Source organism: Branchiostoma lanceolatum, chromosome 5, assembly GCF_035083965.1.
Source record: "Branchiostoma lanceolatum isolate klBraLanc5 chromosome 5, klBraLanc5.hap2, whole genome shotgun sequence".
In the NCBI taxonomy this organism is placed as follows: Eukaryota; Metazoa; Chordata; class Leptocardii; order Amphioxiformes; family Branchiostomatidae; genus Branchiostoma; species Branchiostoma lanceolatum.
In genome coordinates, this window is record NC_089726.1 from 14848929 (window position 1) to 14875155 (window position 26227).

Here is a 26227-nt window from a genome sequence, read left to right on the forward strand (position 1 = left end):
CATATTATGCCACGGACATAATTTGCAAATAGGCATTTGCCGAATCTTGTGTTGTTATTGATTCTAAAAGTATACTTACCTCGCCTGACTAAATCGCGCTACAAGCGGCCGACGGACCAATCAACCAGCCTTAAGCAGCGAGAGATTGTGTTGTGTAGCTAGGAACTGCCTCACTCTCCAAGGAGAGGTTGATTGGGGAGATTGTGACCGTCTTGCAATGTCAAATGCCCCATTTTCTAACTTGCAGCCGGCTGAGAGTAGGAATTACCTCATCGCTTATACTGCTTCGCACATATTTTAGTTACAGCACAGAGAAAGGTAACGACCCTGCGCTGAAATGCCCCCTAGCAGCTTGCGTTCAAAGTACAGGCATTGACCTGTCCTGTTCATTCCATGTCAATCCGTCGCGACGTCGGTGGTTTCTGAGTCATGGAATTGAGAATTGTCAGAATTTCCATTTTCCTCGCAAACTCTTGGGTCATCAGGACAAAGTACATCTGGGTTATAATGATAATGGTTTTTCGTTTGTTTTTTGCATGTGCAATTTTCAGCCCACATGCAAATAAGGACCTTACTTGCATAAATCATATCAGTTGATCATCTTCTCTACCCAAATAACACAAGTTGTCAATGTATGAAAGTCTTGTCTTCGCAAGAATACATTTATAGTATTTTGTCATTGAATATGCAAATTAGGTATTAATTTACATACATGTAATTGATATCTATCGATATTCATTTCTTACTCGGTTACATATGTCATGTGTTTGAGAGTCCTATAAAGGAATGCAGCTGATAAACTTTCCTCATTAATTATGCAAATATATATAGATATTGATTTGCATACTTGGCATATGATTATGTAAATCATCACTTAAGCTATCTACATACCAAAAATCCCCTGCAGTACCATAGAAAGTCGCTAGGGGGGGGGGGGCAAATATGAAGACAATCCATCCAGGCATTCTACAGTTATCGTCCCGTGGACTTTCACATTCCTGTACAATTCCCAGAATTCTTGAACTGAAACTGCACACAATATAACATACACCATTAGCTAGGTTCGCTCCTGAGGCGCCAAAATATTGTCATCGTTTCTTGAATTCTTCAGAAGAAAGTACAAGCATGTGTGGACTACAGATATCCTAGTGTCCATGTCATACTGCAGTACTGGGTGTCCACACATTGCCAACCACGCCCCCTGACCAGTACAGCTCAGTTTTGCCGGGGTACACGTTGTGGCATACCATTGGTCCAGGTAGCCCTAAACACGTGCTGCACAGAGGCTCTCAAAGTCGCATATGGGAACATTGTATGCAACGTTAAATTATGCACATAAATCTATAATGGTATGCTATGATGATCTACACAATCTTGGCCAAAGTGTTTTTTTACGTGATCTAGCCCTGTATAAACTATGTCCTCCCTTCCAAACTTTGGCGCCAGCCACTAGATTCCTTCTGACCTTTCACCGGCATGACTTCTCACGCATAATATCACTGCGCATCAATATTCAACTTGCCACTGATAATTTACAACATGTTTGATTTTCCTTCTCTATAAAGCCATCTTTATGTACATGATTTATTGATATTCTCTCTGTTACGAGCTTTTACCTGTCGATGGATTTGACCTTCCGGACTATTTTGATGACCGCAGCAGAGTACATGCGTGGTACGTCCCAGCTGGTATGGGACAGAATCATGGCTGGGGTTGGAGGGTCTGGGGTTTTTCAAAATCATGGACTGGTATCTCTGGTTTCTTTGCTTCATTTCCTTCGCTGTCAGTGCTTTGGATTGGAGAGATCTGCTAACTGACGAAGATGCGGACAATGGGAAGAAATTCGGACATTTCCCGGACTCTCTGCGCCTGGAAATGCGCGAAGAGGCCCGCAAGATGTTCTACTTCGGCTACGACAACTACATGAGATACGCCTTCCCTAAAGACGAGCTGAACCCGCACGCCTGCAGTGGGAGGGGCCCAGACGTGGACAACCCGTGAGTTTTCCCCGCTTTCTCTAAACGCCTGTCGCAATCCCTGCAGCCAAGGGCAGGTCATGCCCTTCAAGCTGGCAGCAGGTATATCGACCGGGGCAATTAAATACATCCCGGGGAAGATCGTGGTCGCCGGGACTCGGTAGGGGGAGCGGGAGCTCGGGCCTGCATGGTGCAGAAAAAGTCAGCAATTTTTCGGCAATTTTTTCCACAACTTTTGAAATGCACACAAACAGTTTGAATGCACCTAACACCAGTATGCACGTGGCTGCAAAGCGGGGGGTAATTTTATAAGGGAATGTGTACGGAAAGATCTTGCGATGGCATGCTAATGATGAGGGTGATTTATCAGTGCCGCCATACATGCCACGCGGCTCCGCCTGGAGCTGTCCCGACTCGCATTCCAGGCTCCAGCAGAACCCAGGTCACTCCAGCAGGAACTCCAGCATCCTGTTCCATTCCCTACGTTTTTGCAATGGAGCTAAGACCTAGAACTGCTTCAAAAGACGATTTCATAGATAATTTACATAACGGTACAGCCACACCTCCCCACACACGATCTTCTTGTTCAGCCAAACTTGTAGGATCCTTGCCAAGACTCATCCATTATTCATGGCGAGACAAAGACAGCCGGAACGAAACATGATCGAAGACAAATCTGGTTATGATTTATAGCTGCTCCTGTACAGCGCATGGCGTGCGGGGAGGTTCCTTGTATTGATTTCCAGTACTTTATCAGATTTCAAACCGTCCCATATGGAGCGGGATTGTATTTTAGATCTTTTTATACCAGTATCAAAATTATGATCACTTAATCATAAAATGTACATGACGTAGAGTGGTGTTGGACCAAAGATATACTAAAGATGTAACGTTAAAAGCTATGTAATTGTTTTTCTTGTCTGTTTATTCTGTTGCAGTGGGAATATCAACATTAATGATGTGCTGGGTGACTACTCCCTGACCCTGGTGGACACACTGGACACACTAGCTGTGAGTGTGACCTGACCACTCCAATCCTGTATGACTATCCAACTTCTTCCTGTCTTGTTAGGTGTAGAGGAATGCTGCATGAGAGGTCAACTTTGACCAACAAAAGTACATTGTACTAGTAACCTGATCAGCATGCGTTCAAGATATTTGTATATATTTGCTTGACATTCTATATGCTATTTTATGTCATACCTGGGCAGCAAAAACTTTCGATACGGGTGTTCCGGACCGGGTGATAACTTTAGGTTATCACATGGGCTTCTATAGAATATTTAGAAAAGCAATTGCCGGGCGCCGCTATCGAAAATTCGAATATTGCATTCAGTCGTTGGAATGTGAGGCTGGTACAATTTTTTGTTCGAGGACACCAACTTTTCTCAACTTCTGGTGCATTTTTATTGAAATGTGTGTTTTCTCGGGTGGGTATGACATAAATAGAATACAACACAGTGTATTCCGCATCACCCTCGGTCCCCGCCCTCCTGCGGGTTGGATCACCCTACGGCTCAACCACTGTCGGGCGATCCGACCCGCGGTCAGGCTCGTACCTCGGGTGTTAAGGAATACACCGTGTTGTGTTCTATATAAACTGTACTCAGATTTCCCACACTCATAAGCATTCATACAAAGGAGGTTTAAATTATTCGTACATAACAGATTTCTGTAGATCTGAAATTTTTGAAAATAAAAAGATATATATGCCATCGTAAACAACATCTTTGCAACGTCTATTACCAGTATGCACCAAAAGAATCCGATGTACTAGAGCTAGATGAATGGATGGTTGATACATACGACTGTTGTGCATGTCAAAAAGGCTATTGAAATAATGAGAATACAGTATCTCATAATCTTATTGTACTGTTCATGTTGTGCAGCAGAGCTGATGATTCATTGGGCGAAAAGTTTAAAGTAGGGACAACCAGGATGCATAATATTTCTTGTTTCCATTTTGCACCCTGGATGTGTATGTTATCAAAACACTATCCAGGATTTTTTTTTAAATTTGCTGGAGATATTTTCTCTATGTAAAAAATATCACAAAACTGCTGTATGGATGACATGAACAGTGTTGGTATTGGCATGGTATTAGAAAATAGAACAGAATAGCCTCCAGGTTTCAGTTAATAACATTCACATTTCATGTATTATTTTGTGACTTGTGAGTCCTGGGTAAGTACTCCCAGACCTGCTCTGGTATGTGATAATGCGATGCCTTAAAGTAGCAGCTAGGGAAAAGGAACATACACCTGTCCTTAATCACCACTATCTCTGAGTGACTGTCACTTCTGATTGATCTGAGGACACAAGTTGAAGGTTGAAGTCAAGTTCAGATAACAGGACTCACAAGCCTCAATTGTGTCAAGGGTTACACTGCAGTAACATATTATCAATGGTACAGTGGTCATGAGAAGTCTGACTGGTGCCTGTAATGTTTGTCACAGATCATGGGGAATGCGAGCGAGTTCAAGCATGCTGTTCAGCTGGTTCTGGACAACGTGTCGTTTGAGAGGAACACCACAGTGCAGGTGTTCGAGGCCACCATAAGGTAATAACCAACCTGTGTTTGGGCAGTATTATTAGTTTACATTACACATTGGAACACCAGCATAGTGGCTGTACTGAAGTACCATATACTGTACAGCGCATGTTTGCTCTTTGCAGATATTGTTCCCGCTAGTTGGCCTCGTGTTACAGATAAATCCAAAGTTTGATTATTATTGATAAATGCTGGTGGAAAATTTATCCGGAGTTAATGGAAAAAAATGGATCAAGAGATAATTATAAGCATGAGAAAAGTCCTTGCATGTATCTAAACAGCTGGGATACAAAACAACATTTGCATGGTGCACAAGCTACTATGTAAGATAGTAATCTTTATTGAGCTGTGGCTACAATATGCAGATGTTCTGCACAAAAGGAGGTAAGGGAAAGGGAGATGAGTTTAAGCATTATATAGTAAGTGGTACAATCATATTCAGTCTTTTTATGAAAATATATGAAGCAGGAAAATGTCAAACTCATCGGTCCAAGTGATGTGCAGAGGAAGGCCACAAATGTGGTGATATACTCCTGACAACCCAACTCATTGCAACAGATATTTACTGTAGCAGCGAAGGCTGTCCCTTCCTGAGAAGTAGAGATAAGAGAAATGTTCTAAACCTCCTGAGAAAGCTTCAGCAAGTTCGATAATCCGTATTTCTGTATGTCGTAAAATAGAGAGAGAGAGCTGTTACATCGCAGGCAGGATATATAAACATTTTCTATGTTTACACTATCAAAACAGGCATGCATTAACACACACCTTCACACACATACACAGTGTATAAGCACTACATATATCAAAGTATATATTATAGATGCTTAACCTTTCTTTGCTGCAAGTTAATCCATTAACCAACTTGCCAACATCAAATCGCCTTAGTTTCGGCACAAATTTGTTGGCACTAAGATAAGGTAAAAAACAGTTCTCCATCACGCTTCATTCTCCAGGCCTTCCACTTGTAGCCTTATTTATTGCACTGACATTTGTGAGACTGTAACTTTACCAGTGTTGGGATATGATTATCAAGGCTCTTTCATTCTAGCAGCTGAAAATGATGCGTCTGTTTTGTTTTGTGGCAGAGCTGGCTATTACATGTCAGCCCGAAGCACTAGAGTACATTTGTGATCATTAGGTGTTAGCTGTTTGATGTCCTCTCTCTTTCTTGCCTCAGTCAAACTCGAGACGTAATGCTTGAGACGAAGTGTAACGCTATTTCGACAACTAGAAGTGCAATGCGGCTTCGCCACGGCTCTCTTTTATAGGCAAGCCCACAGGGTCACTGTTGCTCTTCTCGATAAATGTGCTGACTTTTGTTATATGTGCAAAGGAAGGCCAGTTTAAACTAGTCCCCATTAATCCCAAAAGTGACCCCCCTTCCACACCAGTTCCTTGCTCAAGCCACTTTGTTCAGTTGTGCATTAAGTTCCAGCAGAGTAGAAAATGAACCTACCCGCTCCTGAAGCTGCCTACGGGCACATGTTATGCACTGGGTCAAACGTCAACTTGCAAAAGCCCAATGCTTCACACTAGGGGTGGGTACCGGTACCGTGTACCGGTACGAAACCGGTATTTCTTAATGGACCGGTCCAAAAAAAACGGTCCGTAAAAAATCAGTGGACCGGCCTATGGACCGATTAAGAATTCATAGTACCAGGCTACCAGCGGGCGGCCACATAACTGGTCTAAGAAAATACAAAACAGCAGATTTAACGAGTCGTTTTCGAAGACGTTAGCTGTGAATCATATCTAGAAACACTTAAAGGATGAGTAAGCAGACGGCGAGGAGAGTATAGTTATGATTCTGAGACAAAGTGAGAACCTAAGAAATTATATCGTTCCAGACATGACGTTTGGAGACTTTTACGTGTGTCTCACTATTCAAAATATGATGTACTGCGACACTACTATAATCAGGTACAGGTACAGGTCCGGACCTGGACCTGACCTTCTGGACCTGGACCTGGACCGGACCTGAATTTTATGTACCGGTACCCACCCCTACTTCACACCCCACGGCGTGCCTGAAACATCCGCTTTGCTCCTACAGCAGCTGTTTGTCATTGGCATTTTGTCTATGTGATACATGAGGTAACTCGTTACACAAAGTTGAGCTTATCTCAGTATAGCAAGAAGCTTGCTTTGATAGTGCATGCTTTATGCTTTGCTGCAGCATGGAAAGTAGACTTGTTTTATTTCTTCAGTATCAAAGAGGCATTTATTTTGCAATGCAATGTAAGATGTTATTTATCAGGCCTGAATTGTAATTTGTAGTCTCAACAAAAGCGGATCCGCAGAAAAGAGCTTTGCAACAGAACTGAGTCAGCTTACAGATGTGATTTTTGTGGCAGAGACTGCCATTCTCGCATAGGGCTGTTTAGCCATAGACGATGCTGTAGGGCTGTTGTGAATTAGGATTTTACTATGGTCAATACTGACCGACGGAGGCCATATATAGTCTCAACAGAAGGCAGCATGCTACAGAAGCAGGACCTGTAGCAGAAGTGCTGCCATCCTTTTTCATATTCATGATTATGAAGGCTTCTTTCACCACACCGTTGCACCTGCTGCTACCTTTGGAAACTGCTGACAGCTCTGCTTCCGCTGACACAGATTTCAGCCATTTCCTGCAACTCTAGAAAATGTCAGTTTGTGTCTGTCATCTTCAGAATAGTGGCATGACATATGCAGTTGTAATTATGCCTGTGGCTAAAAGTTAAGCACTAAGTTAGTGGTCAGATGTATATAGTAATGAACTCTTCACTACACAACACTGTGCACTCAAAACTATCATAAAACTACTACGGTTTAAAATGCAAAAGCCTTGGAGTTTGAATTGGGAAGATTGACTTGACGTCATGTATTGGAATTTCATTATGCCTTCTGCATACACATGAACTATGCAGCTCTATACATGCTGACAGAGTGCAAATTTCTTCAGTTGAAAGTGACGACTGTGATCATGGATTATAGTCAGCCATACAATGTGTCTAACACGGTGAGTGCTGACACCATAATTTCCTCCTTTCGTGCTGGGTACAGTTAACTAGTTGCCGTGTCCGTGTGAATAATACATGAGACCTGTCAGCTGTATTGACAATAATCTATAGATATGCTGCCATGTGGACAGGTGTATGCCAACATGCTACCTGTTCTAAAGGTCATGCCATCTGCATGCTATATGACATGACTCGGCATTATTATAATCTGTCTTCCTGGTAGGTTTTTCCCCTGTTAGGCCATGTTGATTTGATAATATGGATGACATCCTCTGGGAACCCCAAAACTGATGCAAATGAAATAAAAAGCTTGACAGAAAAAAAGTGCCTTCATTATGAAATCTAAGTGGTCCGGAAGGTTGAACAAATGATTTAATACACCGATTATAATATATCAAAAATAGATTCTTCATTTTTGTTCTCTCACATCTTCTTCTTTTACTTTGGAATTGACTTTGGCTTTCTACTACATTAGTACTCGTTTTCATATATTGTTTAGCTATTTTTCAGCTGGTTTGTACGATTATACAGTATGGTCAAAACTTTTTTTTGTTTTGGAAAATTGATGCGCATATCATGCCATACATATAATCAAATCAAAATGACCTTACAGGTTATTACTTACTGAAATAAACTGTCATCTACAATACTGCAATAGTCAAATTTGTTCCATTTTGGGTGGTTCTGATGAATTATGATAAATCATGTACCGGTATGTCCTTTTACATGTGTCACACAATTTCAGGGTAATTTTGTACTACAGTAGCTGTCAATGCCATGGGATAAACTGTTTTCATTGAATCAGCAAAGAGCTAATCTACCTGTGGTATTTTGGATATTCTTGCTGTTAGATATGATGATGAAGAATATTGTTTTGGAAAAAAATGACCTCAGTAAGTCCTATATTGATATAAAAATTTCATGTTGTTTTTCATATAAAAAGTGTCAGTGCTTCAAAATCCTTACAAAGACCTGTACACAAAAAGTTGACTGATGGTAAGAATAGAAGTTTGGTAGCATTCCCAGTGCACTTTGTGCCCTTGTCAATGTGATTAACCTATTTATCTTCGTGCATGGTAATCAAACATAGTCAAACTTTCAGTTGTACATCAAACAGATGCTGTAAAAACTGCTGTTACATCCACCTACACTCTGTATCATATTGAGTGGAAGGACCAAAAGTGACAGCCAGACCCAGTGTACTGTCTCCAGGGACACACCCAGGGCACGCTATGCCATTTTAAACTGTCATAAATTCCCCGCGGTTTGCAACCAGATGGCTGATCCATGTTGCATATGTCGATATCATATTTATGGTGCTGTACTAAACACTGCAATTACAGGTCGTTATCATTCGGTAGCATGGGTTATTTCGTAGATGTGTCTCTGGCAGAGGAAGGGACCTAAATTCCTGAGGGATATGTTTACCTTTGGATCCAAATACCAGAAATTGTGCAGCAAAGTTGATACCAGCTGAAATCTCAAAATGGACACTCAGGATCTGGAACAAGATATGAAGTGTTCAAGGACGTTGTGTTGTCCACAATTAGGGAGCTATCCAGGGACAGAAATACAGACAGAAATGTTATGCACTTTTCCACAACAATTCCATTGTTACATTCAGTTAGTCTATCAGAACTGTCACCTTCTAAGACCCTGTTCACACCAGGATACTAGGATTCCTGGTATGAACGGTCCAAATCGAAACCAAACCGAAAAGAAGTTACTTCATCGTTGCAAAATTTTCTTCCTATCCACAATTAACATTTCTTGAATCTCAATGACAACAGTGATAAATGATGTATCAAATCAGTTGTTTGCAATGGTTTAGTTGTGACCTTGCTCTTTACATGCTTGAATGGTTAGTTATATATGGTTGACTTGAAGCGGACCTCACGTGTATGACAGGATGCAGGCATGTCTCCATTGACCTTGTCAAATAGAGTCTTGGTATGCAAATGATAAACTATTTGAACATTCAAGGTAAACTAGTAGTATGATACAGGCATAGAGTTTGACATTTCAAATCATCTGTTTTGATGGTTGGTATTAACAAATGGTTGATTCTATGTCTCCTTAGCGTTTTGGTAAGCTGTGTATATGTTTTTTTTTTCAATTCAAAGATTTCCTGCCCAATGAAAGGTAGAATAGATGATTGTACATTTAGTATTCTAAGATAGCACACTTCTTTTCAATTGATTTTTTATCAGACATAGTGGCAGAGTGTGCATATGCACTCTCGCAGTTCATCGACCTTTTAACAACGCCTCAACATGAAACATTGTGCTGTTGGGGAATGCACATTTTGTGGCTATAATTATACTGGTTGATTAAACAAGCACAGAGGAGGCAGCTTGCTGTAATTCAGCGGTCACTGCAAACGAAATGGAATTAATTCTTAAAATATAGAGGAATGACTCAAATATTCGTAAGCTAATAATGATTTCTAAATCGTGGCGTCTTTGAGAGAATGATGGAGAACTCAATTTCCTCAGATTCTTTCTTGAGTAGACGTTCCTGTCGTAACATTTCAGTCTCAAACGTCATGTTTCTACCTGGCTGCTTATAAAGATTTATGGAGTAAAACAGGTTGCTTAAACAATGAAGGCCAGAGTCGTCAGACTGTGTCTCCTGAAGAACTCCGGATCCCTACCTTGAAGGTGAACTGCAAAATTCTAGGTTGTCTGCAAAAACTATTTGTTTTCTTGCTAACCTGCCTATGATCCCCAATTTGAATATTTACTTGCTTAGAAGTATAGATTGTGGCATAGTAAGATATAGCAGCGTCAGTTTGAAGTTTGTTGTTATAGTAAGTTATCTGTGTGATTGGTTGATCTGGGGAGGGGAGTGGCCCCGTGATTGGGATAATTTATCCACTTTTGTTAATGTTCTCCCCTCACCTGGGGCCACAGGGCAGCACCTTTGTTTAAGGTCCCAGATAACTCTGATAAGAATGCAGGTGATTTACAAGTAATCTCCCCCAAGTGGTCCCAATAGGAATGCAAAGTCTCCTTTTGTCCAGGGGTTAAAACTATGAGAAGGGGATATATTTTAAGAGGAGGAAGTTGTCCCAGCTGTCTAGCTGATGATTTTTTGGTCACAAGTATAGTTCCAAGGTTCAGTAACACAGACCCGACTGTGCAGGTATTCCATGTGAGTGCACCACGTTGTCCCACGTGTGGCCCCCCAGCCACAATTATATGCAAATGTGCCAGGGATTAGTGCTGGGACAGGTAGGCTGGGTGTCTCACTTCAGCGGGGTGCCACACAGGGCAGGATCACAGGTGGGTGGACCTCACATGTAAACCTTACCTTGGAGCAGGTACACACACCAAGTCAGGCTTTTATAGCATAGCTTTACTGTCATGGTCTTGTTGATAGTTCTCAGGGAGGGTGTTTTTTCTGTTTGAGCAATTTGATATAACCTCCTTGGTTTGAGGTATTTGTAAGTCCTGATTCATGGCAGGGTTGTGTTGTGATTTATGGTTGCTTGGTACGCTGGTATGAAATTTGCCAACTGTTTGACTGGAAAGAGTTACTTATCTTCTCTCAGCAGTTGTACATGATGTTGTGTGTGCAGTTGTACATTGTACATGGTGTTGTGTGTGCAGTTGTACATAGTGTATGTTTGTGCTGCACCAGTAGTATATTATGGGCTATAAATTAGCGTTCTTACCATTGTTTGTGCTGCCCTCATTTGAACCCCTACATTAACTGCCTTACCTGCCCAGGTTGAGCGGAAGTTGTAAAAGTGGCATCGTTCTGAGGGAGGGCAGATGCCTCGGTTGTGGCGATGCCCTGTCAAGTTACGTTTGTCTACACTATCTTGTTCTAAACAGGATTCAGGTAGCTTGTTAACTTTTCTGACTGGGTTCCAAAGTTTGCTGTGTGGAGAGGAGATAATGGGGAAATTGGATGGATTTGTGATAATGGAGGAGAGAGATTTGTGGTGTTCATTTACACATCCCAGTGCTTCAGGTGGTGGAAGTTTTGTCTGACTGTAATCTGATGTTTACCTATGAAAACCATTCCTGTGCCCATGCCTAAAGGTGGCCGTATCTGTTATCGCTTACAAAATGCGGTAATGGTTTTTAGACTGGGTAAATAATCAATGGACAGATGATGAGTTTGCACTGGTCGAAACGTCGCCCATCTTCATGAATATTTTTTCTGCTAATGAGGAGATAGGAATCTTCAGTTTCGCCAGTCACCTGTGATTTGTTATTCTCTATTCTAATTGCTTGAATTGATGGGTAACTGGTAGAATTTGGGTACAGCTGGTCAAGAAGACAAATCTTCCCTTGTAAGAAATCTATGCAAGTAGAAAAAAACATAGTTGGTAGGTTGTCTGACTTGTTCAAAACACTGCCTCATTGTTGCGCTGTTGTGAATCATCTCCCCAGGGTGTTGGGCGCACTCCTGTCGGCCCACCTCATTATCACCGACCCCCTGCAGCCCTTCGGCGACGTGCAGCCCGATGGGTACGAGAACGATCTCCTGGAGCTCGCACACGACCTCGGGACAAGGTTACTCCCCGCGTTCGAGAACACGCCCACCGGTCTTCCCTATCCTCGGGTATGTATTGTATGTAAGCACTCAGTTGGAATGTTGTGGTTTAAGTTGAATCACTGTATGACTGCCATAGTAACTTCTTTACAGTGCTTTTCTTTCAGCCTTCCTAGATTTTTTTAAAAGATGATAGACAGTAATTTTTCACATATTAAGATGATTACTAGAGCATGTGCAGGATTAAGAGATGGTGATATTATCATGATTATTGATATTCTGTGACCTGTGCAGTTTGTGAAATTGGACCTGTTAAACTGGTTTGGTTAATTGACAGTATCTGAGAATCTATTGGAGAATCTGCTATTATCCAGAAATTGGAGGATGGGTATGAATGCTACCAAAAGAACTGAATTACAACATTCCACGTTAGAGGTCTTTCTCCCTTAAAGTTAAACCATCTGAAAGTTTCACTGTTAAAAGATGATGCATCAAAAATAGCATGTTCGATTTACTTTTTCAAACATTGGTTACTTTGATAAAAACTACTTTCGTGGTGATGAAACAGTGCGCCGTAAACTGTTATCTCCAACTTCTCAAGAGGATGGAATGCGTTACAGTCTATTGTGTATCCTGAGAACAGGAATATGGTACATATATGTGTACACCCCAGAAGAAAGGCTCTTTCATTCCAAAAGACTCACACCTTAGATACACAACGTGGTGTTTGCCCAAAGCAGATACCTGAAACTGGCTATCACCTGTCACATTCAGAACCTTGCCCCAGTATTCGAGCCACTGCCCTTGGAAAGAAGTTTTGTCATACCCAAGATGACTACATTGTGCTAGTGTCACATTCGTGTCAAGGGACTCTAACAAAAGTTGTTTTAAGAGAAACATTTGTCATACTGACTTCCTTTTACTTTGTGGCGTGGTGACGACAGTTAATGTTTTATTCTGGGGTCGAAGTGTCACTTGATGCCACCGGTCAGCAGCATAATGAGGCACCACGCCCCTTAAACACATAAGCCAGCATATCTCTGTGTAAGTCAGTATGGAGCATGCAGGGCTTTACTTACATAGTGTAGAGTAACAAGCTTATTGTACCACCTCTGTGGCCGCTAGTATCCTCGCAACGGAAATTCACATTTCAAAAAGGTAGGTCAACTTTGCAAGTAAATACTCTGTAGTATGATCTATCTTATGTGTTTTGTATGACTAATTTCTAGCTTTTGACTAGATATTAAGAAATACCAAAGCAACAAATATTATTTACCCATAAATTACATCTTTAGAACACTTTGGTGTTATCTCCAGCAAACAATTTGTCTCATGATACACACAAGAAAATAGGGAGCAGAATAGATATGAAGCAAATTATCTGCTCGATGACCCACATAAGTGTCCCTCCGTGTGTGTACACTTCTCCTGCATGTCATTGTTTGGGATAAAGCAGGCCAAAAAGGGTCACTTACAGACAACTGTTGGAACAGAGGAAGAAAAGACCGAGTTGTATGTAGACATTTTTTCATGTTACCTATGAGTTTACCAGTATGAATTATCTAAACTCTGGATGTATATAACATATGTAAGTTGGTAAGAAATATTTCAGAAGGGTTTGAACTCACCAAAAAGAAGGTCCTTAGGAAAGATAATTATTACTGCATGAATAAACGGAGGTGACAGAACTCAAGCTTTCGCTTGTAACGTAACAGTAGCGTTTTGTTCTTCACAGCATGGAGTCCAACAATGCCACAAGGCATTACAATTATGGTTTGCTTTTTGACAGTGATTTATTACTGGTAGAGTTCCAAAAAGAGGCAGAAACAAGTTCAAAGAACATGCCATTTTCCCTTCATGATTAGGCGAGCTGGCGAGATCTGTACCTTCCAGATCTCAAGAGCAAGCTTATTAGCAATTATCACAATTAGTGAAGTAGAGTTCAGATCAGTTGTTTAGTGTACATTGAATTTGAACATTTATGAATGATGTAACATGTAGGAAACAGGTTGACCTTTAAGGATGGTGAGATGTGATGACACCTTGCCTGGCCATGCAGACAACATCAGAATGTCCCTACGGGTTTGTTAGGTAGTAGGGCCATTTTGTGTTGTCAGCAGGACCAGTGCACTTCACTTCAAGGATCCTCTGCCAAGACCAGTGCAACTCTCTGCCAGCAGACTCTGGGGTGTTGGAACTCCAATGTGTGGTCTCAGTGATGCTGCATTTATTATAGTACGACTGTAGATAAGATAAGATTTAGCTTAAGTTGGTAAACTAGCAAAATAACAGGGAAGACACAAAAAGGGGGAGGGGAAAACTAAACGTAAAGTTTGGAACTTGTACAGACTTTCCAGTGATACCTTGGAGGTCTTTTGAGGGCACAAATATTTGATAGTAATGTCTTGCCTAGAAGAGGGCCTTGTCTTGCTGCAACATCACAGTGACCACATAGGAGAGTCAATGTGAGCACTGCGATGTGGTATTAAGATCTGGCCATGCCACACAGTTAATCAGGTAAAGTCTCCAGTCTCTAGAGTCCCGAAATGTAGCAAATCTAGATAAAACGTTTAAGGTTGTACAGAATAGGACATTATATACTGTGCACAAAAATACATTTTGATTAAAAGATTGATTACTACAAAAAATACTTGATATGGAGGTGACATTTGTGTGCACATACAGTATGTATGAAATGTAGAAGTTAGTAGATCTATCACAGAAAATTTGTACATGTAAGTGCTCTGTCATTTACCAAATATCCAAAAAATAAACTATCCTTTAATAAGATGAACCTACTATAAACTACTACCGTCTATAATGAAAGCAGCTCAGCTCAAGAGAAATGTGTATGCATCTGAAAACTGATTTTAAGTTTTGAATTTGAGTCCTGTGCGATAAAGCATTGCACTAGGAATGACAAACGCTATACTAGTATGTTAAATCCTAAATTGAATTACGGAAACACCATGTCCAGAACAGGAATGGCAGCAAGTTATGTGAAGTCCCTCAATTAACATATTCAAATCAGTGTGATCAGTGAAGCACATCTTGGATGGGCAAAGTTACATACAGATCTTCCTGATTAAACATTCCAAGATACCCCTTATAAGATGCAATCATTTACCCATATAAAAAGGTTTTTATCAGCAGTTATGTATACGCATGTACAACTCCTAGTTACTTAAATTTGTGAGCTAAGTTCAAAACGAAGGAAAAGGCATGCATGAAATTTGATACAAATATTGTTAGTTCTTACCCACAATGTAAATGGTTTAAAATACACCATATTGTCCTGTCATTTCCTGAAGACAAAGGAAGCTGCGCATGCCCGTTGGGGTTTTGAAGTCGCCATACCGGTGTTCTTTGTAATTATCACAGGTGTGTATAATGATAGGTAACCTATGGCCGAGGACGGAGTGATAAATCTTTCGGTCTGTCACTCTGAACTGTTCATGTCACCATTGGCGCCACGAAAACTGGCAGGACAATACAAGTCTGTGAGGCAAAAATGTGGGACTGTCATATGTACCTGGTGCATTGTGTCATCATGGTGATGTTATAAGGGTATGCCCTAAAGATATGGAAAAACATACTGATAAGAGAGGTTGCATGTTAGCTTATGACTGCCGGACTTGTTTTGTTTCCCTTGACTGATCCAGACCCCCAACTGGGGCTGTAAAAAACAGGAAATAGAAAGATGTCTGTTACATCTGCTTGGAGATTGCCTTCACGGCTATATGGTGTGGATGCAACTGAGTGTGTGACCTTGTGTTCACCTTGATGCACCCTGTGTTTAAAGCCAGGCCTCATCCTTTATTGTTCATTCGAATTTGGAATGTGATTCATGCCTGCAATTATGACAACATGACAACATCTGTATTCTTCTTACATCCTGTGTTAGTGGAAAACAGCATCGGTGATAGAATCCTGGCCATAGATATATCAGTATAATGGTAACAGCCAGTGAAGGAAGGGGATTTGCTATGCTGTAGCATTTCTTCATTACAAGCATGTTGTAAATTTATCAGTGAGAGACAGATTTCTTCTTACCTTTCTAACATGTTGAGAATAGTCTTAAATAGGGGTTGAAATGTGTGCTGAAATCCTTTTTTCATGCCAACAGGTCATGCATGGTTTCCACTAAAAGCTGGTACAATTATATTTGTGTTTTCAGCCCCCTCCACGTTATTGTGACAGGCATACAATGTACACTCCAATGTATCACCAAGAGATCACGAGGGCACTCTACATGAAATGGAATAACACAGATCCCTATCTATATGGAAAGGTTAAAGTAATCAAATTTCACGGGTGACATGTGAGGACAGACTGAACTGTAAGCACTGCCAACAGGTTGAACGTGCACGATATAAAAATCAGCTGCCAATGTCATGTGATACCGGTACTACACGTACCAGTTTCCATGGGGCGCTAGATTCATCCATGCTATGTTGAATGCAACTTACTACTGCTACTTGAATGTCAGTTACACAAATTTTATTATTTTTGGCTTTTATTGCAGTAGTGCTTCTAATTTCTATTGTAAAACGTGGCCATGGTATTGTCCCTGAGATTTTCTGGAAAACAACAAAGTACAAAATCGATGCATGGATAAGGCGTAGGGATATTCCTAGTCTTCACTTAAAGTTATGATCATTTTTTCTGCCGTACCTTGCAGGTAAATTTGAAACATGGACTTCCATCGAACCCCCGTAACGACACGTGTACGGCAGGGGCTGGCTCCCTGCTGCTGGAGTTCGGCATGCTCAGCCGGCTAGTCGGCGATCCCGTGTACGAGAGTATCGCCAGGAGGGCGGTCAAGGCACTGTGGAGGTACAGACATGCCTCCACAGGCCTCGTAGGTGGGCATCTTTCTTTGTCATCTACAACAACTTCCTTCGTCTGTACATTAGCAAATGTTGTGTCATGCAGTTGGAAGACATTAATCTCATCATTGATAGAACATAACTCATTCCTACAGACCTGATTGCTTGTTCTCACCATATAAAGTGTCATTCTGTCATAACCAACAACACTTGTTTTTGATTGAAATGATCCTATAAGACGCCTGGCATTCCCATGTTATCACATTGGATTACACAGAGGTTTCTTGTTGTTTTAGGAAACACTATAAACATCCAGACTGGAGAGTGGATGGGGCCATGGGCGGGGCTTGGGGCGGGGTCTGACTCTTTCTATGAGTACCTGTTCAAGGTGAGACCATTCTGGGCTTGGTACTTCTGTGTTGCAAAAAATGTTGAATTTGGTAGAATGTGGGATGTGAAACTCTTGTATCAGATAAGTCAGTGCTGGTTTATACATTGCAGTAACTGTTTCTATCACCTCTTGACTCTTCCCTCGAAAGGGTCTTCTTCCTTATTGTCATTGGATAGGCCGACTGCTCTCTCTTCGCAGTCTGGCTGAATTGCAAGGAGCTTTCAATTGGAGGGGGTAGATCGCAAGGGTCTAGAGTGACTACCATTCGGTGCGTAGGTGACCTCAATACGACAATTGCCCCATGTGTGGCCATACAACAGTAGGTTTTGAACCACTCACACAAGGAAGGATCCCTACTTTTCTCGATAAGTGCGTTGGATTCTTTAACGTGTTTTAGGTGTGGCTGTCAAACATGGGACCTCCATTTAACGTCCTGTCCGAGGGACGTCCCTAACCGAAGCTAGGTACTCATTTATACCTGAGTGAAGTTAAGAAAGTCGTGTCAAGTGCCTTTCCCAAGGGCACAGCATCGGGGCATATCAGTGGTTTCGAACATAGGACCTCTCGGTTATTGTTGGCCAAAACACCCTACCGATTGCGCCACACGATGCCACAACTGAAACTGTGTGGCATGTAAAATGTAAAATCCTGTGTTGTACCACCAGGGCTACATCATGTATGGGGATCCTGAGGACCTCAAAATGTTCCGCGAGATCTACACCAGCGTCAGACAGAACCTCAGGAAAGGGTGGGAATTGTCTTTGGTTTTACATTTGGTCATTTCAGGCACACACAATTTTGTAATGTCGAACAGTATTACCTGATTATAGCAAGGATTGCTTGAAAAATTTGGGTAAGTCCAATTTTTGTGTTGGAAATTACAGTTTGAAGTAGCGACTTTAATTCAGAATGATTTCTACTTTGAAGATAAAACATGTTTCTTGTCCCCCCCAGCCGAGACAGGTGTAATAGCGGCCAGGGGAATCCTCCCATGTACGTTAACGTGAACATCGGAGACGGCTCGCTGGCCTCCACCTGGGTGGACTCCCTGCAGGCCTTCTGGGCGGGGCTTCAGGTAATCACTCTGTCCAAGGTCTCCACCTGACGTTTGCAATGGAGACTTTGGCGCTGATTTGCATGTAGTCTAAGTTCTGTTCAAGGCGTGGTGACTAGATAATGAAAGATGACCTCAACAGTTAATGCAAAGCGAAATTGGCCGTTTAACATGTGATTACACTGGAAAATTTCACTGGTCAACACCTGAAACCTGGAGGCATCAATTCCAGGGAGGCAGTGCACTAGAAGATAATCATGAACTCTTTAAGGCCAAAAGAGTGTACTGTTTTTAATGTTGAACATGTATATATATGATTGCACGAATTCACGACTGGAAAAGGGGTGCAGCTATTATTTCTTGTTGGGATAATGAGGGAAACAAACCATAGAAAAAAATATTCTAGGAGTAATGTGAATAGCGGGTTCTTGGCCTCTTGCTCATTAAATTGTCTGCTACTTGTGAATGTGCAAAGTGTAGCAACCTCTTCTGGCTGACTTCCCTTCAGCAGCCCCTGTCTGTGTCAGTGTGTACAGGAAGTATTGAATGCTGTAGTACGTCAGTGAAAAGTAATAGCTTTCTTGTGGAAACTCAACCATCTGCAGACGTCACTCAAGGTTGATGTAACAAAGGATGGAGAAGTTAAAGACAATCAGGGAATTCACTAATCATCTGGAAAGTCTTCAACTTTAGCATGCTGAATTACCCATACATCATTACTGCAGCAGAGATGTGTAATTGTGCAAAACATGCTGGTGGTCAAGGCAGTTAAAGCCAATATGGAAAAGTACATCTCTTCTCACCATTTACTGTACGTGTAGAATTAGGAAGCTCTATGTAGATGTCACAAGGAAAAGAAACAGCTAGTTTAACATTACGAAATTATATTTAACTTTATTCCTAACCCATAAAGATTTGTCTTGTTTGTATGAGGGCTGTAGAGAAATATGGTAAGGGTGTGTGTCCCCAGGCTTGAACAATCCTTCCTACTTGCAAAAGATATGTTGACAGGCTTCAAAGCTACCATGTGGGCCAAAGGGTACTACAGGAGGGCTGTGTACCCCCAGTTTAGAACAGAACAGATATAGAACCCCTGCACATCCTGATGACTGGACTGTATTTAACTTGAACTGAATTGCTGAGGGTCTTTGTAGTGCCCAGATGACCTTTTACCCTTGACATGATATTTGTATCTTCCTGACAGCTGAAGCGTTTCTGATATAGAACATAGCAGCTTGTTTGTGTTCCCATTCTGCCGGGTTTGGAACTGGTACAGGGTCGCCCCATTCCTGATCTCCGGGAGAAGCTCAGCGATTTTGTCGGGTTAACCCCAAATCAAATATTTTGAATGCCTTCTGGGGATACGTAAACAAAGAACATTGGCACCAAGTACGTGGTAAGTGTCAGATCAACGCAAATTCCTGGGCCAGATTTAGGGACTGGGACGTAACCTCTGATTCCTGGTCCTGTTTTGGATAAGCTACTATTGATCTTGGGATACAAGAGAGCTTAGCTTCCTGCTATGCACGTCAAAGAAGACTATGTGATATCAATTCGGATTTCAAATTTCAATTAGATTTTTCTGTAGTCGACTTGCATGTAATGTTAAGTATACGTTGAGATCCTCACACTTCTAAAGTTGTACACGTGGACAGGTAATATGGCACACTGGTTAAGAAGGGCTTACCCGTTATCTTTGTAGCTAGTGGTTGTTTGGTGTGGGTTGCATTCTGCAGGCTCTATTTATACTAATGAGGTTGTTACTATTGTTGGCGACAGGACTGCCCTCTAATCTTACTGGTGGTAATAGCTGCAGTGTTAAACAAACATTGTGGAGAATCATGACTCTTTTTACAGTGGGAGTTGTAGTAAAAATGCACAGAACATTCCATGAGGTATTTTTGTCAGGATACCTTCAACATTTTTATGGGTCAAAGATTATAGCCAGTTTCCCAGTATCAAAGTACTAGTAGTGCACTTGGCATGAAGTCCTAATATCTGGTGTACAATTATGATAAATCTTGAGTCTCAAATATTTAAATTCTTCAACTATGGTACTCTTTTATTTCACCTTACAGTTTTGAAATGAAATGATTATCAGCAAAGGGTCAGATGCTCTGTCCTTCTAAGCATCCCATGTAATTCAAATTAATGTGTAAGTTTTGCTGATAAGTAAGATATATTTACAATTAGCTCAATTAGCCTCACTGTCATCCAAAACCAGGTCTCTACTAATGAGCCTTATCACCTAATTTCACATATCAAGCCAAGTGATAAGCTTTATTAGAGCTACTACTCTCATGTATCATACCATCATGCAGATTTAGACAATGTCACGTGAGCCACCGGCTGATTGTCCTGAAAGTTGTGAAATTTTCATTATGAACCAATTTGAAATCTCTCCAAAGTCTCTATCTTGAAATGTTTTGAAATGAATGGGGTGTACTCGGTTGTACATATATAGCCGTTATACAACAATCAGGCTTTAACATTGGGTTTGATATGAAAATGTGCACCTTTTATGGCGCATATCCAAAATACAGAATGTTTTGCTGTCTATTGTAAACACACTTTGGAATTGAAAAAAATGTCCTACAAATCTGACCAATGAAACCATATATTTATGGCATTTAGAACTGCAATTAGCCACTATCTGCAAAGGGCCCTCTTCGGCCACCAGCACCTGACCACTGCACCCAGGACAGAAAAGCGCACACAGCCAACAATCGCTCCGATGCCGAAACTTTCCTACCTAATCCTGTCAGTAATAAACAAGCTTTCATCTCAGAAACTTTTATATCAGGTGGGATGGACAAGAGGGATTCGATCGTCATAAATACACGCTGTGGGGCCCAATTACTTTTTAGACTGGACTCTTTTAGAGAATACACTTGGAGTAATACAGGATGAAGTACTAGACAAGTAAGAAGAGTGCAGTATAGAACAGGGAATGGGAAGCTTGCTGGACAGGTGGTTTGTATCATAGCTAATCTGCAGATGTGATGAAGAGTAATGCCTTCAAGTCTGGGATGCGATGTGTAGGCAGGTACAAACCTGTGGTCTCACTTAGGCTATCTGTGTTGCTGAATACCAGAGCTCCTCTGTAAAATGTTCTTGCCCAAATTTTTCATTGGAAGGAGGGACTTAGCCTGGCTGCCTTCCAATTACTACTGGGCCTCCTATACTGGCTGTCCCAAAAAAGGGTAACAAGTGTAATCAGGGTACCAAGTGTAGGAGCCCCTGTAGTAATTCGATGGCACCCAGGCTGTGAGGAACTTGGAACAAGTCAGCATTCTAGTACTGAGAATGTATGGGCTGTGACTGAAGAAACAAAGAAAGGGGGGAAGATGACAGTTTTACAACTACGCCTGTTTTGTGTTGGTAATTTGCTGTTCAACTTCGATTCAGAACTACACCTGTTTGTTTGAGATTTCCCATACATATTTTTCTTTTTATTCTAGCCATTTTGCAATCTCATTCTGTCTTGCTAAATCTGCCCTAAGGGTATTCTTGCTTCCCTACTGTTGATGCTAGTTGGAGGGTAATGTGTTCTTAATTGGGCTGTACATCAGAATGTAGAAACTTCTTGGATGTAACAGTTTCCAGACATGGACTGTCCTGTGACATTACAGGCTGCGGACATCACTAACTGTGTCTTTTTTTTGGTGCTTGCAGGTTCTGAACGGGGATATCGAGGAGGCTATCTGCCACCATGCCGTGTACTACGCCATCTGGCGCCGCTACGGGGCACTGCCGGAGAGGTTCAACTGGCACCTGAAGGCCCCTGACGTCCGTTTTTATCCACTGCGACCTGAACTGGTGGAGTCTACATACTTACTGTACCAGGTGAGGGTCAAGCACAGTTTAACATCAACTATCTCAGAGATGCATCTAGAACATTCTACACGTCTTGGAGTATTGAAGCCATGAGTAGATCCAGTTCCAGAAGACATATACCATTTGATGGTCTGCTGATTCTTAGAAAGTAGGTTAAGCCCAGATTGGAAGTCTGTGACATGTTGTATTGCACTCTAAAAGGAAAATGGTTGATATGTTTGTATGGTATGTGACAGCTGCTTCAATTCCCTGTCCTGAATAACAACCACATTTTCCCCCCAGGCCACCAAAAACCCCTTCTACCTACATGTAGGGACAGACATCTTGAAAAGCTTAGAGCAACATGCCAAGGCCAAGTAAGTAACACAATTATGTTGTAGACAATCTGAGGTGTTGTTGAATTTCCACATTGAGTTTATTACTATTTTTTGTTACCATTCCGTGTAAAATACTGTATCTGCAAAATAATTCTTTGTGAGAGAGTCTCTTCTGCCATGTTTTGATCATCAGACCATCAGAATGTACTTTCTTGAATAGTCGCTGCCTTGTGTTTTACAGATATTGATGGTCAGCTTTTGTTTTTGCAGATGTGGCTATGCAACTCTACACTGTGTGATCAACAAGACTCAGGAAGATCGTATGGAAAGCTTCTTTCTCAGTGAGACCTGCAAATATCTGTACTTGGTAAGGCCTTGTCCTTATTCTGCTATTACTAGTACATGTAGTTATCCCAGTATCACATCAAATGTAAGTCTTAAACGTCATGAAGCCCAGTTCAGGGTATTGAAAGAAGTAGGCTTTCTATCTGTATCGTGCCAAATGCAAGCAGCTTGGTATAAGGTTAGTGCTTTCAAGTTAAAAAGAAGGGATTGTAACTGATAGCACCACCTGTCAGACATTGATGGAAATGCAGTCATTGTGAAAGCAAATTGTGTTACATGAACCTTATATGTCTAAACATAAAAAGTTGGCAGCTTTTAAATTTCAACGTGTACATTGTTAAGAGTACACTTCATTCTTCAACATGGCAAGTTGGACAGCTTTTAAATTTTAACATGTGCATTGTGAAGAGTACACTTGTTTCTTCATTCACAAGTACATGGTACAATTTCTGTAGTTTACTGCATACCAATAATATTTCATGCAATGTTGACAGTTGTTTGACAAGGACAACCACGTGAACCAGCACGCTCGACGTTACCTGTTCACCACCGAGGGGCACCTGTTCAGGGTCGACAAGACGTTTCGCAGGTCGCCCTGGGAGTGGGAGGGGCTGTCCCAACCCAAGAGGTCAAAGGTGGAAGAGCAGCTGTCAGTAGTGGATGCCCGGGGCATGAATGGGACAAATGTAAGGATATACGTATTGTTGAAATGTGGGGATGTCTAAATTGGCAGTTACAAGTACTGGAAAGTAGAAAAGAAATTTTGTAGAATGTTTTTTTTGGGGGCTGAAAGAACCCTTTTCAAAAAGCTGTAATATGAGTGTAAACTGAATACACATTAAAGATTTAGTACATGTACTAATGTCACAAATAGGTTCAAACATAGGGTAGTGACCGATGGAAGTGGACTAAAGCTAAACAGGACATGAATATTATTATATTGTATTATATTATATTATATTATATACCATTAGACCAGGTTTATTTATATGACTCAAACAAATGCCATTTTCATGTAGTTTATCTTTTTCTTCTACAGTGTCACAAGATCCCAACAGAGAGGCGATACTTACTGCCACTCCAGAGTCGGTACCAACATCAACTGGACAGTTTTATGGGGCTGAACACATAGCAGTTACAGGACATACTCCACCGCCTCACAGAGTGGTGGTGGGGGATGTAGCTGTCTGTCATTTGCCATCCTTCAATCTGTGACAAGTGACATATAGCTGATTGACATATTTATTGAGTTGCATGTGGAAGCAAGTTAAACAGTGTAAACGTTTGAAAAGAGGGCTAGATGAAGGACCAGTCTTACATACATGTACCTTTGGGGCTGAACTTTTGTTCAGGTACTATGATAGAATGACACAGTAATATTTTTTTTCTATAATAAATCTTTGAGGGCGTTGCCATAGTTACCTCTGACTATTAGACCAAAGCAAGGTTTATGGCACAGTTTATAGAAGTATTTGTTTAAAGGTTCAGTTTTGGTCTATGTTGGTTGTATAACATGTTGCTGTGCTGCTTCGTATTAGGATTTTAGGCACTGTCTCATGCTAGCAGAGAACTGAAAATATTTGCCTCTACTTCTCACTTATTGATATTCTATTTTCAGACATGATTGCTTTTTATACATGTATTAGAAAGGAGAGATAAGACCTCTTAGTTTATCATTTGAGGTTGCAGAACATTGGGGTGTACTGGTAGATCAAGAGTCAACTGTGCCTATTGTATGTCAAATGTATAAGGTCATTAGTGCCTCACACAGAATTCATCATTCCAGTGTCCTTAACATGTAGTTGTCATGGAAGGAACAGGGACATATATATACACATTTTGATATTCCTCATCTGGCATTTAGACCAGAAGTGCCAACATTGGTCATGATATGAACATTTTCTAGACTATTGTCTTGTACTTTGATAACTAAGTGCTAGAGGGAGTTGTCATCCAGTTTGGAAAGGCAACAGTTATTGGTCTCCAAATATAGACTTATCTTTCAGTTAATTTCTCATCATTTTATTCAGATCAACACCTACTATGATACAGAGTGAATGTAGCATGAAATATATCATGAAACTATTTGACATGGTTTGTAATAGAAAAAAAAGGGTTAATGATAAACAAGGACTGTTTATTTATGCTGTTGAAATGACAACTCCCTACTATATAGTCTTCCATAATGAAGCCATGTAACAATGAATCATTCCAAATGATTACTAGGATTTCTACTTTAAACATGATGCCAACAACTTTGAATGTTGCACTTGAAGATTATTCAATGTGAGATTCTGTATATAACCTCCTTGGTATGACACAAGTACAGTGAATTTTACATAAAAGACATACAAGTATCCCCAGCCGTTTAACTAATGCAGTTTACATGAATTCTTATTTGTGTCATGTTGATAATTGTGATTTCACATAATTGTGAATACATTATAATTATTCTATTCCAATATGTCATAAGATATGTATTCCAGTAAAGAAATAATTCTACAGGAACGTCCAATTCAAATGTCCTTTGAGGTAACCAGTAGAAGATAGAAAGTTTGGGTAAGGCAGTGTCATGATACTGATACATGTAGAACTTACAATTACATGTTGATAAGGGCATCAAGACAAGAGCTATTTTGGTGGTACATGTGTACATAGATTGGTTAGACTCGTGCTGTATTGACAAGCCATTCACCACTGTGTTTCATCATGACAAGGGCTACCGAGATAGTGTGAACTATTTTGTAGACAGAAAGAACTATTAGTCAGAATATCTTTCTTAATTAAGAAGAAAAATGAAGGTGGTTCAGATTGACAAGTGCACTGCAGCAAAACGCAAGTTGGTAATTTCATTTTTTTCTGACATGATTTGTTTCCGAGATGAACCAATATATGACATTCTAATGGCCTTGATAGTAACATAATTCATAAAGGCTTTCGTTAGATTATAGTCTATTTTACTGTGAATTACATGGACATTGGGAATAGAAAATGTGCAGTAAACATCGATATATCTCCTGCTTTGATATCTGAGAGGTCATCATGGTGAAGTAGACAATGATCAGTATATTTTCACAAAAATTAGAGAACCTGGTGAAAGTGTCGTACTATTCCATTAAAATCTCGAAGAGTAATTAAAAGCAACATTTGACGTTCCTTTATATTTCCCCACATAGGAAATGATCTATCCTACCCCCTCCCTCCAATCAAATTGCCATGTAGGAAATATAGATGATTAACTCGCTCTGGCACAACTACATGATTCAGAGGTTCATTAGTGAATAATTAGTATTGATAGGCTGATGGCTATCAGAGCCTCATCTGTAGCACCAGTCCTGCATGTGGGGAGAATTTTAAGAAGCGCCTGTACACGTCAAATTAAAATGTCTTTTCGGGAAAGGGAAAGTTGTAGAAGGTTC

The 26227-nt window shown here is 40.8% G+C and overlaps 1 protein-coding gene across 2 annotated transcripts; it reads left to right on the forward strand.

Annotated features, from left to right (window-relative positions):
• The first annotated feature begins 1671 nt into the window (after positions 1–1671).
• Positions 1672–25952, forward strand: LOC136435370 (ER degradation-enhancing alpha-mannosidase-like protein 1). 2 transcript variants are annotated; one of them, XM_066428824.1, is made up of 13 exons: positions 1672–1997; positions 2915–2987; positions 4433–4536; positions 11933–12104; positions 16717–16900; positions 17161–17252; positions 17921–18003; positions 18210–18330; positions 21985–22155; positions 22429–22502; positions 22734–22830; positions 23303–23494; positions 23848–25952. In XM_066428824.1, the coding sequence occupies exons 1-13, from the start codon at positions 1741–1743 to the stop codon at positions 23938–23940; spliced, it is 1713 nt and encodes a 570-aa protein (XP_066284921.1). In that variant the 5' UTR covers positions 1672–1740; the 3' UTR covers positions 23941–25952. The 2 variants fall into 2 exon arrangements, with proteins under 2 accessions (XP_066284921.1, XP_066284922.1); XM_066428825.1 differs by having other exon boundaries at positions 1712–1997; positions 2915–3015.
• The last annotated feature ends 275 nt before the right edge of the window (positions 25953–26227 follow it).

Bases quoted from the DNA above. Each gene is read 5' to 3' on its own strand.
- LOC136435370 (XM_066428824.1), top strand. From the start codon at position 1,741: ATGGACTGGTATCTCTGGTTTCTTTGCTTCATTTCCTTCGCTGTCAGT. The intron at 12,105-16,716 runs GTATGTATTGTA...CGTACCTTGCAG, and splicing joins CCGGTCTTCCCTATCCTCGG to GTAAATTTGAAACATGGACT. The intron at 18,331-21,984 runs GTAATCACTCTG...TGGTGCTTGCAG, and splicing joins CCTTCTGGGCGGGGCTTCAG to GTTCTGAACGGGGATATCGA.